The 16,498-nt window shown below is 39.4% G+C and overlaps 1 protein-coding gene across 1 annotated transcript in view; it reads left to right on the top strand.

The window, feature by feature from the left end:
• PRKCE (protein kinase C epsilon) overlaps window positions 1-16,498 on the top strand; it is a 385,698-nt gene that overhangs the window by 144,259 nt on the left and 224,941 nt on the right. The window contains exon 2 of the mRNA XM_063443914.1: window positions 12,374-12,437. Coding sequence (XP_063299984.1) covers window positions 12,374-12,437 — 64 coding nt within the window. The remainder of the gene's footprint in view (window positions 1-12,373; window positions 12,438-16,498) is intronic.

The raw sequence follows: 16,498 nt of genomic DNA on the forward strand, positions 1-16,498 counted from the left end.
GTTTTAAAAAGTAAAAAAATACATTTAATAACGCTCATTACCACTACACCTGGTACAAGCTAGCGGAAAAATGATCCCACGCTAAGGTTCAAAATATGCCTTTTGAAATACCCTGGGATGTCTTCTTTAAGAAATGGTATGGCTTTATGGGGTATTTGGTTTATATAGCCTGGTAAAATACTCTAAAATGGGACATGGGCACAGCGTAAAAATGTAAAGTTTGAAAAAAAAATGGAATGGCGGGGTCCCAAATGTGCCCCTCCGATGTCCACATATACCTGGCAAAGGTACATACGGGGGTATTTTTGTACTCAGCAGACATAGCTGAGCAACATATGAAGTATTATACAGTGGTAGTACACATAAGGTTTGCAAAATATACTGTGCAAACTCACTTTGTGTGTCAAAAAGGCAGAAAAAAACGCTTATAACCGCTACACCTGGTACACGCTAGCGGAAAAATGATCCCACGCTAAGGTTCAAAATATGCCTTTTGAAATACCCTGGGGTGTCTACTTTAAGAAATGGTAGGCCTTTGTGGGGTAGTTTGAATTTAAAACCTGCAAAGATGCTTGGAAATTGCACATAGGCCCGGCGTCAAAATTCGAAGTTCGGTCAAAACTGATATGGCTTGGTCTCCTATATGGCACTGTAGCTTCACAAAATAGTGCCATAGACATACAATGGGGGTGTCCTTTTACTCAGAAGACTTAGCTGAGCATAATTTGGGGGGTTTGAACTTAGTGGCACACATGAAATATACAAAATGCCCAGCAAAAATGCAATCCGTATGTAAAATATGCACAAAATTATTTTTTACCACATACTTTGGCATGGAATGGTAAAAAAATGGGGGCATGTTAAGGCACAATATGCACCTTATGAGATACCCTGGAGTGTCTACTTTTACAAATGGTAGGCCTTTGTGGGTTTTTTTTGAACAGTCAAACTACTATAATACCCCAAATGGAAGCATAGGCTCATTAAATCCGTCTCTCAAAATTCTACTGTGAATACTGAAAAGGACAGGTCTCCTATATGGCACTGTAGCTTCACAAAATAGGGCCAAAGACATACAATGGGGGTACCGTTGTACTCAGCAGAAGTAACTGAACACATAATAAAACTTTGTACAGGAATAGCACACACCAACTTTACAAAATACACATGAGAAGTTCTTTGTTATAAGTTTGTGTGCGAAAACCACCAAAAAACACAATTTTACTCCAATATTTAGCAGAGCTTGGCGGTAAAATGGCTACGTAGAAAGTGTCAAAACAACCTTAGGTAAATAGCCTGTGGTGTCTACTTTATATAAATATATACTTTTGTGTGGCAATTTTGTTTTCTTTTATGGCTATAAAGCTTACAAGACAAACATACCAAATTCTAAAATCGCTCCACATAAAAAGTGTATTTTACTCCTTGTGCTTTGTGACCTGTAACTACCAAAAAAAACTGAAAATCCAAGACACATTATATATTCTGTAATTCAGAACAACTAAATGAATTTATTTTTAATTACTTTCCTTAACCTGCACTAATTATGTACACATTATTATTGCAAAAACTGTAAAAAAAACACACAAAAATTATTTTTTTTGCATATTTCTGTATTTTTTTATAATAAATAAGCATTTATATATATATATGTGTTACATCAAATTAAAGCCCTTTCTGTCCTTTAAAAAACGGTATATAATATGTGTCGGTGCAATAAATTAGTAAAATGCAAATTGCAGTTGAACGCAAATAGCAAAAAATGCAAAAAATGCCGTTGTCATTAAATGAAAGACAAGCTTCTGAAGCTCTGTCCTTAAGGGGTTAACTACCTGTAATGGGGGGGGGGGGGGTGTGTGATACCACTCCAGAGACATCTTATTCAACATTTGAAGACTTTTAAAACCTCAAAAGGACATTTTTATCTTTTATTTTGTACCTTTTTTTGATTACTTTTATGGTTTATTTACAGCGTGCACAAAAATCCATGCAGCAATCAATTTGTTCAAAACTGCAGCACAACAGAAAGGAAAATCTACAAACAAAATCCTAGCTCAAATTAGAGCACTAACTAAACATAAAGTAATGTCCCTTACTAAACCAGGGTAATAAACTACACAAATGAACAAAAATAAACATTGGTTTCACCAACCTTTAGCACTTTGTTTGGTGCTGCTCTGCACAGACCTGCTCTCTCTGCAGGTCAGATTGTATCTCTCTCCTTTCTTCTCTGAGACCTGCTAATTAAAGCCTCAGCAGTTGCTAATTGGGCAGGTGAATGAGTACAGCCTATGGAGGATTCTGGGTCCTAGATTACCTTCCTTCTATTACCCTCCCATAGACTCTGTCACAATACCAATAGTAATAATAATCTCCACTTGACATGTGTTCAATGTATCTTCAAAACTTTTGGTCAAATACTTAAATTTTAAAGTACGCAATCTGATCACTCACTAATCTAATAATTTTCTCCAATTATATCTGATGCTTTAACCCCTTAAGGACACATGACATGTGTTTGGTCCTTAAGGGGTTAAAGATGTTTTTTTTTTAATATGTATATTTTATGGTTTGTTCCCTCTTTATATTTTTGTGATGTGCCCCTTAACCTGCATTTGGACTGATCTCTGTCATTCAATCAATTGAGTTGCGAGTCGTGTCCAGACCTTCTCCATTTGTAGAGCACAGAGGAACGTGTGCTAAATCCTCATGACATCCAATACTCTGCCTAACATCAGGAAAATAAATATTCTAATGAACTCACTGAGCGACAAAAAAATAAATCTAAGCCAAAAAGCAAGAAAAAAAAAAGGAAAAACCTTTATTAAAGCACAGTAAGCTGCTTCAGCCATAAATATGTCCTAAATGACAGAACCTATGCGAGCGAATTTAATTTAGAATAAATTAATATTCTAATAAACGTAATGGCAGCCTTGTGTTCTGTGATCTAATCATTTAATCTCTATTTTATTCTTAAATCTGATAATTTAATCTCCTATTTTGTTCACCGTGATGGAAAACCCAATCTGTCACTTGCAGTTTCCACAGAGACGGAAGCGCGTTCTGAGCGGGGAAAGGTAATTCTGGCTTATTTGTTCCTAGGAGGTAGAGATATGAAAGCATTGTTTTTTTCCCCCATAGGATCACATACAAAATAGTATATTTGTTATATTGATGACCTTTTCACCTTAACCAATAATGATCAGCCTTCAGGGTATTCGGAACAGCACCATGTTGTCTATAACTTATTTACTGATGAACATAGACCTTAAATGACTAAGCTAATAAGGACTGCAAATAATGGTTTGAATCAAGAGGTAAAGGGCTTTAAATGTGTTGGCTCTGTCACTTTGGCACGATGGTGCCTCTGCCCACGTAGTCTTTATTAAATGCCAATAAAAATGAATTTATATTGCGTGGTGTAATAAAGTGTCAAAGCATATTCATTTAAATGCATTATGTATCTTGATATTTATATGTACTTGCAATTTTATGGGTACAGTTAAAAAATTGTTTCTGTGCTCTTCAGCAATGTTCCCCTCTAAGATTTTACAAACTACAGAAAGCCATTTCTATCTTAAAGGGACACTAGAGGCACCCAGACCACTTCAGCTCATTGAAGTGATCTGGGTGCAGTGTCCCTATTGCACTTAGTGCTGCAATGTTAAAAATTAGAGAAACTGGGGGCGGAGCCGAGCTAGCGAAGCGACAAGACGCACTCAACATGAGCTCCTGCAGCAATGACTCAATTATGCCGGTAAAACGGGGTAAAGTGACACGACTCACCCTCAACACAGCCCACTGGACTAACGAAGCTCCTATGGACCCGGAGACACCTTACTCGGAACCCGATCTGTCCGGGAACCGCAATAACCGGTTTGGGCCTACTGAGAGAGGCGAGGGAGGGGGAAGGACGGCCGCCTTCCCGCCCGACACTGAAACCCTTACACGAGCAGGTACTGCTCCCCCCCCCCCTGTGGACCGGTGGGGGATATCCCGGTCCCCGCCAAAAGAGGCACCCCACCCTCACTATAACGCGACAGTCCTGGTGCTCCCCTTAAGCAGTATGGGAGCGGGGGCCTCCAACATGGCGGAAAAGCCTGATCCAACCAAAAGTGACACGCGACAGCACCATCATGCACCATCAGGCCCCAGTGGCCATGCTAAAGACCCCATTGCAGATATCTTTGACCGTTTTTGGGCCAAGCTGGCACTGCATTTACAACCGGCGAAGACCCACCGTAATTCAATCACCCGGGACCGGGTGCAAGGCGCTGGGAAATCCGGGACTCCACCTCAGGGCACAACGAAGTCCCTCGCCGCTAGCTCACACATTAAAAGCCCTCTCAGGCTGAGAGCAGTAGGGGACATACCCCGTGGGTGCCGGCCACGTCAGCGGAGAGCGGCTACACGACGACTAGCACCGACCAGCAGGACTCCCCGCATTATCCCGGAAGGGACGACCCTGGCCCATACTGGCTCCCAGGCTCGTGGCAAGATGGCACCGGCTCTGATACAGTCCTGGGGCAAAGGGGGAATCCCATCTGAACAACGCTATGTAACCTCCCTAACGAACAGGGGTAAAAGTGAGAGACGCCAGCCTGGACTAACATCGTCCCTCAGCAGACGCCGAATGCTGGACAGTGAGGTATTGACCCTGCAGCATGACAGAAACTGGAGGGTTACCTCGCGTGGCCTGAACACAGTGAACAAACGGCAACATGACCGCACACCTCCCTACCAACTCCTGCTCACTCACCGGTCCCAAACGGAGATTCAGGGACACCCACAACAGAGCACTGTACAACCCCAACGAGGCATCGGGTGAGCCATCAGAGACACATGGTGAAAAGGGGTCCAGGACGGGGAGACCGAACACGACTCACTGTGCCACATCGCGACCTCTGGATATGGACCCTCCTCCACCCGACCTATCCACAAGGAGACCTCTACCTGGGGGACCCAAGGGGACCTCGCTATGACATTTTGCTTCCACACATGCCACCTCAAACGTATTTTCTCGTGACACCACTAATCCTAGGGCCGACATACAATTAACCTATTCAGGCACATATAGCTACACCACGTATACACATTGTTAGTTTTTGAATCAGCATGACAATTATATGTACAGCGATGTTACCTTATGTTCAGCTAGCATGTTAATCCCACAGGTCACAGGATTAGTCAGTTTACTATACTATTAAACACTGAGGCAGATTTTCATGTAACCATGTCAAGCCATACTGTGTACGTCTTTTACTCCATCATATTTACTCACACGGTAACAGGCTAGGCAGCATGTACCCAGCAACTTTTATATATGCTACTGGTTTGACACATCTTGAGATAACCTGACTAAATTCTCATAAGTTTGTTTCACTACTGTTCACTCTTCCTAAATATAAACAAAAAAGTGCACTGTTTAACCATGCCATACACCTGTGCTTTTACGAATATGGAAACCCTGGCATAAGCTGTTGTGGCATTGCTGGTGTAAATGTATATTGTCTTAATTGTGCACGACAAAATAAAGAATTTAAAAAAAAAAAAAAAAATTAGAGAAACTGCAATGTTTACGTAGCAGCACTAAGTCTGCCTCCAGTGGCTGTCTCCCAGACATCCACTGGTGGCACTTCCTGGATCAAAATGGACGTTTGGTCCGGTATCTGACACTGGACGTTCTCACGCTCTGCATGAGGACATCCAGCGTTGGATTTTTCCCCATAGAAAAGCATTGATTCAATGCTTTCAGATGGGGAGGTCTAATATGTGCACAGCAAATGCTGTGCATGCACATTAGCATCAACGCGTCCCAGGACATCGGAGGGGGTGGAGCCAAGACCCAGTGCCGAGGGACATCGGCCCTGTGAGCAGGTAAGTAAATAACGGGCTTTTAACCCTTTATTCACGGACAGGGGGGGGGAGGGGGGGCGAGGGAGGAAGCTTTTGTATTTCTAGCACTAATAGTATCCCTTTAATGTCATAGTGCTAGGCCACCCATTAAAGGGACACTATAGTTACCAGAACAACTACAGCTTATTGTATTTGTTCTGGTGAGTGTAATAATTACCTTCATGCTTTTTGCAGTAAACACTGTCTCTTCAGAGAAAGTGCAATGTCTTCATTGCACTCTAGGGATACCTCCACTGGCCACTCCTCAAATGGCTACTAGAGGTGCTTCATGGGGCATTCAGTGTCTCCACCCTCTGCATAGAGACACTGAACTTTCCTCATAGAGATGCATTGATTCAATACATCTCTATGAGGAGGTGATGATTGGCCAATGCTGTGTCTGCCCCTGATCTGCCTCCTTGACGGTATCAGCCAATTTGGTGCTTTCCTATGTGAATACCTCTTCTGATGATGTCAGCCAAGAAGGCAGATCAGGGGCTGAGCCAGCAGCAGCAGACTAGGATAAACATGTTTGTGTTCCTGACCCTATAGTGTAGTGGCCATTATGTGTACATTTCAGACATATACTTTTTATGACACCATGTCCTTTTTGACAAAATAGGGACTATTATACAACAAAAATATGTAAAAAAAAATTATAATTATATATATATATTAATAAGACAACTTTCGATATTTTAAAGTAAAACATTACACTGTACTGCAGTTTCTATTTGTGTAGTTAAATCATTATTACTGGCATGAGAGGGAACAGAATATAAACCTCTTATGATTCTGCTATACTATTATCACATTTAAATGCTCTCATGCAGATCGTTTTACTTTCACAAACACGATTTGAAATTAAAAATAACCCATTATGTCACACAACAAGGCAAGACACGAATACTGCGCAATAAACAACATAACATTTTTTTACATCCAGAATGTATCTTTCTTTACAGTTCAGTAAATCTGGAAGGATCAGAGATTCCCTTAAAGGGACACTCTAATTGCCAGAACCACCACATTTTAATGCAGAGGGTTTTGCTGCAAATACTCTGTTTTTGCAGTCTAGCAAATGTAAACATTTCAATTTCTGGTGATGAGCTTTGCCTCTTTTGCAATGTGTATGAAAATGGTTTCTTACTGGAACTTGGTCTAAGCAAAGAAATGTCCCCTCTAAGAATTTTTAAAGGGACACTATAGTCACCAAAACAACCTTCGTTTAATGAAGCAGTTTTGGTGTATAGATCATGCCCCTGTCACACTGCTCAATTCTCTGCCATTTAGGAGTTAAATCAGTTTGTTTATGGAGCCGTAGGCACACCTCCCTGCATCAATGCATCTCTATGAGGAAGATTTAGCGTACCCATGCAGAACTGTGCCAGGAAGCCCCTACAGTGGCCATCTGAGGAGTGGCCACTTGGAGGTTTCCCTAGGGGCAATGTAAACACTGCCTTTTCTCTGATAAGGCAGTGTTTACATGAAAATGCCTGAAGGGAGCTATCATACTCACCAGAACAACTACATTAAGCTGTAGTTGTTCTGGTGACTATAGTGTTGCTTTAATTACCACAAGACAAACCGCTTTGCTTTAAAGGAAGCAGCCACCACAGTGCTTCACTGCATCTGCAGCTCCAATCAGAATTTATTTTCAATTGAAGCCTAGTGTCTGAAAGCAGACAATACTGGTTTGTTATATGTTTTAACCTTGTGACTGGCATTATTTGTCTGGTAAGTGGTGCTGTAAGTATGGCTCCATTTTAATAGGTGCATCAGCCATGTTCTTCCTGCCTAATTGGAGAACAAAGTGGTTATCTGGGAAAAAGTGACATATTACTATACTGTATCATGTGGAAAACACCGCTGACAATTGCAATGTCCCTTTATTTATAACCATATTTTTGATATTCTGGGCATCTCGAAATCTGGTTACATGCACACGAGTAGGGAAAGAGGTAGATGGAAGATTAAAGCGAGACCTATGAGAGGTCTGTAACGGATCACCTGGCACCCCGACTGGGTACCTCCGTTGAAGGATGCTCCTAGCGCTTCTTGAGGACTCCAAGCACTGCAGCAGACACCATAACCACCGTAGACTCCTTCAGAGAGCAAAACAGGAACAAGCTCTTAAAAGAGCTTAGCAGTGAATATAGCAAGAGAGTATGCAGAGCATAGCAATCCCTTGTAGCAGATTCCCCCAATAAGAGACAGCACTTCAAACTGAGGGTGAAGTAGAACTGACTGTACTGGCGCATACAGCCTCTTTTATTCACATTCTACAAACATGGTACTGCCCACATGGTTTTGAAGAACAACCAATCAACACATACAATACACTCAGACACTCCCACACAAAATCCTCCCCTCTGCCTGTGACATAATTACTGATATTTTGAAGGTTGGCATCTCAGCTTTATTAGTAACATACATTTTAGTGGACTCTTATACATTTGTGCAGCATAGATGTAACTAGTTAATTGCATACATTTAAAAATAATGCAAGTTTTTCTATTAAAACTAAACATCTTGGTGAGCAAAACTGTTGTTTATAATGCTCAAATAAATTCTGTAGTCTTGTATAATAGAATGAGCTGCAAGCAAACAGAAATATATGACAGACATTAAAAGGTAATGAGGGTTTTGTTCTCGAGATATCAGTGACTATAGGCTACAAGCTGCTCCAGTTTACATTCAGTCTCTTTTTAAAAATAATTTCTGATAAAGCTGAGATGCCAACCTTCCAAATATTGTATTATGTTTCCATCGCCATAGCAACAGAAGTAAGGGAGGCTGTGATTAATAGGCGTGAATTCGCTGTGTGATATCATCCAGGAACTATTTCTAAAGATCTGTCAGTTTGACTCACTCTGTAATGTACATGCCAGCTTTCAGAACTGGGTTTTACTGACTTTCCTATCATTCATTCACTGCACTGAATCTACCACAGATTACAGTTGTCACTGTATCAAGTATCGTTCATGTAACCTAACAACACCTCTTACCTGCTGGCAGGCCAGCGTATGTAAATGTATGTGAATAGCCTACGCTATACATCGATCAATGACCAGTGGTTAAAGGGACACTATAGTCACCTGAACAACTTTAGCTTAATGACGCAGTTTTGGTGTATAGAACATGCCCCTGCAGCCTCACTGCTCAATCCTCTGCCATTTAGGAGTTAAATCCCTTTGTTTATGAACCCTAGTCACACCTCCCTGCATGTGACTTGCACAGCCTTCCATAAACACTTCCTGTAAAGAGAGCTCTATTTAGGCTTTCTTTATTGCAAGTTCTGTTTAATTAAGATTTTCTTATCTCCTGCTGTGTTAATAGCTTGCTAGACCCTGCAAGAGCCTCCTGTATGCGATTAAAGTTCAATTTAGAGATTGAGATACAATTATTTAAGGTAAATTACATCTGTTTGAAAGTGAAACCAATTTTTTTTTTCATGCAGGCTCTGTCAATCATAGCCAGGGGAGGTGTGGCTAGGGCTACATAAACAGAAACAAAGTGATTTAACTCCTAAATGACAGTGAATTGAGCAGTGAAATTGCAGGGGAATGATCTATACACTAAAACTGCTTTATTTAGCTAAAGTAATTTAGGTGACAGATCAAGGTGTAATCTGGACAGAGCCGACATGACGTACAATATATACAGCAAGCAGACGGTTGAGCTACAGCCTAGGCAGGGCCATATGTTACAATGTTGCCGCCCATCCCCAGTGTTCCCTATTAAGGGTTAATAAGTATGTATGGGGTTTATAAAAATATCGCTGTCTGTCTCATTAGATATTTCTTTGCCTGATGCTGAAGGAAGCAAGGTGACTGCTTAGTGTAGGACCCACCTAAGTGGTTTGCCTTGACGTGGCAGGTGGGCTTACATCTAATAGCCATTGGAGTAACTAAATAACCTCAATTTATGTAAATATGCATAGGGATTTGGAATAGTGTGCAAGAAACCTTTTTTTCTTTGGATTTTACAATATGTAACTTTGGCATTGCTGTTCTTCCGGTATATCTGGGCTTGTTAGTTGGTTAGCTCTCCAATAGAACATCATCAATTGCAAGCATTCGCAATATCAACATAAGAAATCTCTGATATTAAAGGAACGCTCCACACACACAGAGCAGTTCAGCTTGCTGAAGTACTTTGTGTGTCTGGATTCTCATGACTGTTTATAAAAGTGCTGATTTCAATAGAAATCTGCACTTTTATAACTGGGAGCAGAAACACCTCCCTGGCTGTCACTCATCGACCGGGAGGATTTCTTCTGCTTCCATTAGTTCTACAGATAAAAAGGAAGCGGCCGGTGCGCTGTGCTAGACTGACAGCCTTTCCGCTATCTCAATGAGCTGTATTACAACTTATTCAGAAGCATAGGAAAGTCACGATAGTGTTAGTGCGGTTTCATGGCTCCGGCTTAGAGGCTTCTCAATGACAGCCTGTGATTGGAGTATTTCATGGCACACATTGAAAGTCTCTGCTGGAGTAAAAAAAAAAAAAGTGAAAAACTCAAAAAAATGCATTTTTTCGCTGGGAGTGTATCTACTAATTTTTATAATTTTTTTTAAATCAATGCAGTGTATAATCAATGCAGTTTATCTATAAGTAGTTAGAAAACTAGAATCTGTCTTTAGCTTTATTATAAAATATCTCGAGACAGGAGTGTCCATTTAATCTGCTGGATTATTTATTATTAAGGCTAAACCTCCTGGATTTTATTAATCTAAGAAAAAAAGGGGGGATGTCACTAAACCTTCCACTCGTGACTTGCCAGTGGCTGTGGTGCCATAGTCGGACAGCTCTGACACCTATAATAAGATTAAACTAGTGACACATTCTTAGCATTTTGTTGGAGATGATTAGTTCCCTGAGCCTTAGGGGTTAAGAGAGGGAGAATTTTCTGTGTTTTTCTGCACAGTGTTTTCTGAGTGGGCGCACAATTTTTAATAGAACCAAATAGTATCCCAGGTCTATAGGTTCTAGTGCTTGTTGGATATGCTTTGTAGAACAATGCGGGCACAGTTAATCCAATTAATTCCTCCCACATCATCGGCCAGTGCACTCCTTCTCTTTCATTATTTTTGAACTAAACTGCTGCTGCGACCAATTTTATTCAGTGCCGGATATTTCTTTCTTTTCTTATTTTATTCTGCCATTAGTAACTCAACTTCAACTCACAATTTTGGCAGAATATTTCCCACATTATTATGGCTTTAACCTCCTTTATTCATATTTTACATATTAATATATTTGTCAATCCCACTTACCAGTATTGCAACAAAAAAATACAATAAAATTCTGGCTAGATAAATATATATATATATATATATATATATATATTTAGGGGCACCATATATATAGGGGCACCAAAGTATAATATTTAAGTATAGAATATACAATGCAGCAGACAGTGTAAAAATAAAGGTGATAGAGCACCTAGGACCATTCAGGGTCAGTGCACCAAAGTCCTAGTATGCGTGAATATATCACGCTGGTATAGAACCCCTAGTTTAGTAGTCCGGTCCAAACACCGGTATAAGCAGTCTGAATAGAGCATGCTCAATGATGCTCCCAACAAAAGACAGCTCTCCAGCTTGAGCAATAGATTCAACTCACAACTGGTCCACAGTTGGTGGAATGTAACCAGTGTAGATGCTCGTATTCACAGTGAAGTAGCCGGCCACAGCTCGATGATAATTCACCTCTACATGTGATCAACTCCGTACCGATTGTAAAAGCTAAATCCACGTGTTTTGTTTCACTTGAAATCTTTGTAAATATATGCTAATAAAAAGAAGTCAAACCGGTTCTTTTTCACACAACCCAAATCAGGGGTGAGATTAAAAACTGTGTTTCCCAAATTCTTCATAAAGGAACCTCACTATGATTCCTGATAAAAATCGATTAAGAAACAGGACTATACATTGGACACAAGGTCATGAATTTACACTGGAAGAAAGGAGATTTAGTCTAAGGCAAAGGAAAGGTTTTTGTTCAGTAAGAACAAGAAGGATGTGGAATTCTCTGCCTGAAGAAGTGATTTTATCAGCATCTGTACAGATGTTCAAACAGCAACTGAATATTCAGGGATGTAATTTTTAATTCTAAACTTGATGGACACGTGTCTCTTTTCAGCCTAAGTAACTATGTAAAATGTGAATGAAAGAATATAAAATAATTTTGTTATACAATTATTGAAGGAAATAACTTTCCATAATGTTGATAATATTCAGGACCGGCTTGATATTATGTGAAGTAATTTGGTAAAAAAATATTTTGCAACAAACTTTTTTTTTCTAAGCTTTCATTCACATTTTTGTCATAGGGATCCTCATAGTGAGGTCCCTTTAAGAATAATTTTGGAAACCATGTTTTTTCCCTGAGCAGGAATCAGAATTGGCAAAAGAATAAAGCATTTTGTATTACTTTCAGTGATGCTATGTTTTTTTTTTCCTTCTCTTTGCAGATTGACTTGGAGCCAGAAGGCAGAGTATATGTTATCATTGATCTTTCTGGGTCCTCGGGTGAAGGTAAACGCTCTTCCCAATTATTTTCTGATTAATGGGCAATGCAGAAACTATTGTCAATTCTGGATTTCACATACACAATCTAGAATGCCCTCCCAATGCACACACATAGCTAATGTCACATCACACAAAAATGCTTGCACTGAGCCTCATGTTATGAACAAACCGTATTCTAAGCACAAAAATACTGAGTTTGAGAGGTTCATGGAAGTCTGTTTCAGTCAATGTGACACGGATGGAAAGGCAGATTTACCTAATAATTCTGGGTGTGAATGTGGATAGATTTTGAATGGTGATTTTTTTTTTTTTTTAATCTTTATGACTTTTGGCACATCATTTCTCTTGGAAATTTTACAATACATTCTTAACATAAGCAATATTATCTTCGTGTATGAAATAAGGTAAATCTTGGTGATTCTAGCCAATGTTTGGAAAATCAAAAAAGATCTAAATGGCACATAATTCATCACTCGGCTAGAATTAATCGTCACTATGTTTGTGATTCTTCTTTCATCCAGGTGGAATTAGTGCCCTATCTGTCTATTTATAATTTATTGTGAAGCTTTAGCATTGCATGCATGGCAGTTATGATATACAAATGCTGGATCAACTTGTTATCCTGACAGGTTACAAATGCTGTACTGGGATGACAAGATCTGTAGTGTAGTGACAGGGGCTGTATAAAAGTTTCTTCTCCCCTCCCTGAGGCTTACCTTTGGCCTGTGAGGGGGAATCCTGGTCCCTAGTTATCCTGCCGCACCGCAAGCTCCTTCTGGCCAGTGCCAAGAAATGTAACAAAGCATTGTCTTGTTAACCCATGGTGACACTCTGATATTGTAAAGGTGAGGGAAAGCTACCCTCCCTCTATTCAATTGCCAGCCCTGCCTTCAGGAGAATCTCCACTGTCGTCCTCAGCCACACTGGAGGAGAATGGACTGGCCGGTGATGGAGGTCTTTGATCTCCCCACTGGCCATGCTGCCTTGCTCCTGCCTGCCACCCACCCTAAGGAGCTTTGGGTTGGCTCTAAATGTCCTCATACAACCCTGGAGACTGGAATAAATTTGAACATGATGGGCATTACCTCACCAGTTAACCTATTACAGTCACGGGTTGATATGAACACATCAAGCACTTTAGTTGAACAAGAGGAAACCAGACAGGTAAGGAAAACTGGACTCAGGAAGGGAGGGACAAGAGAATGTAGACACAGATTGGTTACTTGGTTTCTGTAGGACTGGCCACAAGTGCTTAAAAGCATTTATATAGTTACATAGCTGAAAAGAGACTTGCGTCCATCAAGTTCAGCCTTCCTCACATTTGTTTTTTGCTGTTGATCCAAAGATTTACCATCATTGGGCTGGTGTTCAGAAGCCAAATCTAAGTATTAAGTATTATTGTTAGTATGTTCTGGCTAGGGAGTTTCCATAGCAACCACTGCACAATGCATTGACTGACAGCTGGGATAAAAATATATTTTAAGTAGGTTTTTCTCCTAATCTATACATTTGCTAGCAACACCTCTAGCACAATGTCGCGATAAAATACTACCCTCAACCTAATGAGCATACGTTGTTTGGGGAATATGGTTGAGGGCTTGAGCATTAATGAACATACAATTAAAAGCTTAAGGTTAGGATTTACAGTAAATTACAGGGTTTTTTGTTTGTTTTTTTTTCCTCTCTCTTTTTTAAAATTTTTAGGTTAGTGTTAAAATAAATCACACAAAAATAAGTTGTTACGAACTCAAATGTTATCATTTTGATTTATAGCTCAGGATAGAGCAATTATGATACCACATATTAATTGTGGACCTTTGCCAAAACATGACATTGACGTTTATGCTTGGAAAAGTCTAACACTTCATTTATTTTTTAAGAAAATGTTTTATATATTTTTTGGGATTTAAAGCAGAATCTTTCCTTCTGGAATTTGATTTTTTAATTCTGCCCCATTAAACTGGCTTAAGATGAAGGGAGTTGAATTGAACAGCAGCAGCTACCTACTTAGAACGGAAGACTTTATTTGTTCTCCGGATATTTCTTCTATGTGCTTCGGATTCCACCTGAAACCTTCCTAGTAATCTAACAGAGGATGCGTATTTAAAGGTTATAGGGATGGATGCAATTTAAGCATCCTATATGTATCATGTAGCTTAAAACAGAAACATGTGGTTTATTGTTTGTTTGAACTGCCTTATTTGATTTTATTTAATTACATCATCATTCAGCTGAAAATAATTCTAAAATGAAAGATGATTTTTAATGAAGACAAGAGGCCCTCATGGCTAAGACACCAATCTTAGATCTGATATAGTTCCATAGAGCCATGTTGTGTACATTTGGCAACGTCTACTTTAACCACGTGTTATTGGGTCTCTTGGTTTTCCCTTCTCGACCAAGAAGGAAACAGCGAATCTAAAAGTTTATGTATATCTGTCATCGAGAAAATGTGATTGATAGCTTCTAAATTATTTAAATACAATATGAATCTATTGTGTTTGTGAAAACCCCAGCAAATGTATCTGCTGAAAGTTACTCTTGTCTCTTCTTTAATTCTCCTTTTTTTTTACACTGAGGGAAAAAAATATTTGATCTCCTGCTGATTTCGAACGTTTGTCCACTGACAAAGAAATGATAAGTCTATAATTTTTTTTTATAAATTGACAATTTTTTCCACCATAAGTCTATAATTTTAATTTAGGTTTATTTTAACAGTGAGAGACAGAATAGCACAATAAAATCCAGAAAAATGCTTGTCAAAAAGTTATACATTGATTTGCATGTCAATGAGGGAAATAAGTATTTGATCCCCTATCAATCAGCAAGATTTCTGTCTCCCAGGTGTCTTTTATACAGGTAACAAACTGAGATTAGGAGCACTCTCCTAAAGGTAGTGGCTCGAAAAGAAGCACATTAAGGTCCTGGAGTGGCCTAGCCAGTCTCCAGACCTTAAAGCCACAGAAAATCTGTGGAGGGAGCTGAAGGTTCAAGTTGCCAAACTTCAGCCTCGAAACCTTAATGACTTGGAGAGGATCTGCAAAGAGGAGAACAAAATCCCTCCAACTACAAGAAACGTCTGATCTCTGTGATTGCCAACAAGGGTTTTGCCAGCAAGTACTAAGTCAAAGGGGTCAAATACTTATTTCACTCATTGAAATACAAATTAATTTATACCTTTTTTGACATGCGTTTTTCTGGATTTTTTTTGTTATTCTGTCTCTCACTATTAAGATACACCTACCATTAAAATTATAGACTGATCATTTCTTTGTCAGTGGGCAAACGTTCAAAATCAGCAAGGGATCAAATACTTTCTTCCCTCACTGTATACCTTTCCAAAATTCTTCTTCTGCCATTTTGGGAACACGCAGTAAGCAGTATCAAATAAACAAAGTAAAGTGTAGTGTGTTTTAGTGTTACAGTGTATGTGTGACATATTGGCAAAGGATTGAAAATGTCGTGTCTGTTTATATCCCTGTTTCTGTGTCACCACACATTTTTTACTGGTTTTAACAAATCAGCGTTTCTCACCTATTTACACTTTTGACTAAGGATCAGAAGAATTTTGACAATCAGAAAACCGTGCTGGCCACCTCTGCTCCAAATTTTTGCTACCTTACACTGCTGTCACACAGTATTTATTGTGACTAGTTTTAATATTGTGAGAAGTGATCAACAACTATTTAATATTAATCCCCACTTGATTGAGTAACTATGTTTCATTTTCTGTAGCTGTCAGTGTTTATAGCCATCTGCCATGCTGCCCATTTTAGCAACTTTGTCCTCATACCGAGCGATTCTGTCTCGTTATAGTGAATAGTGTTAAGCCTCTGTGTGGTTTCATACTTACTGTCCTAAACCACAGCTCTGGAACTTTGGACAAGTTCCAGCGTTGCTGCTTCCTGGTTATAAATAGGAGTCTCTTTCTTGTTGCTACTGAGAAGCTTTAAAAGGTTTCACTTCTACAGATTCAAATGCATGTTCTCCTCGAGCCCTGACACATTTTACTATATATTTTTAATTGTTAATATTAAGCAAATTTTTTCTAAAATACAAAAAAAAAT

Source organism: Pelobates fuscus, chromosome 2, assembly GCF_036172605.1.
Source record: "Pelobates fuscus isolate aPelFus1 chromosome 2, aPelFus1.pri, whole genome shotgun sequence".
In the NCBI taxonomy this organism is placed as follows: Eukaryota; Metazoa; Chordata; class Amphibia; order Anura; family Pelobatidae; genus Pelobates; species Pelobates fuscus.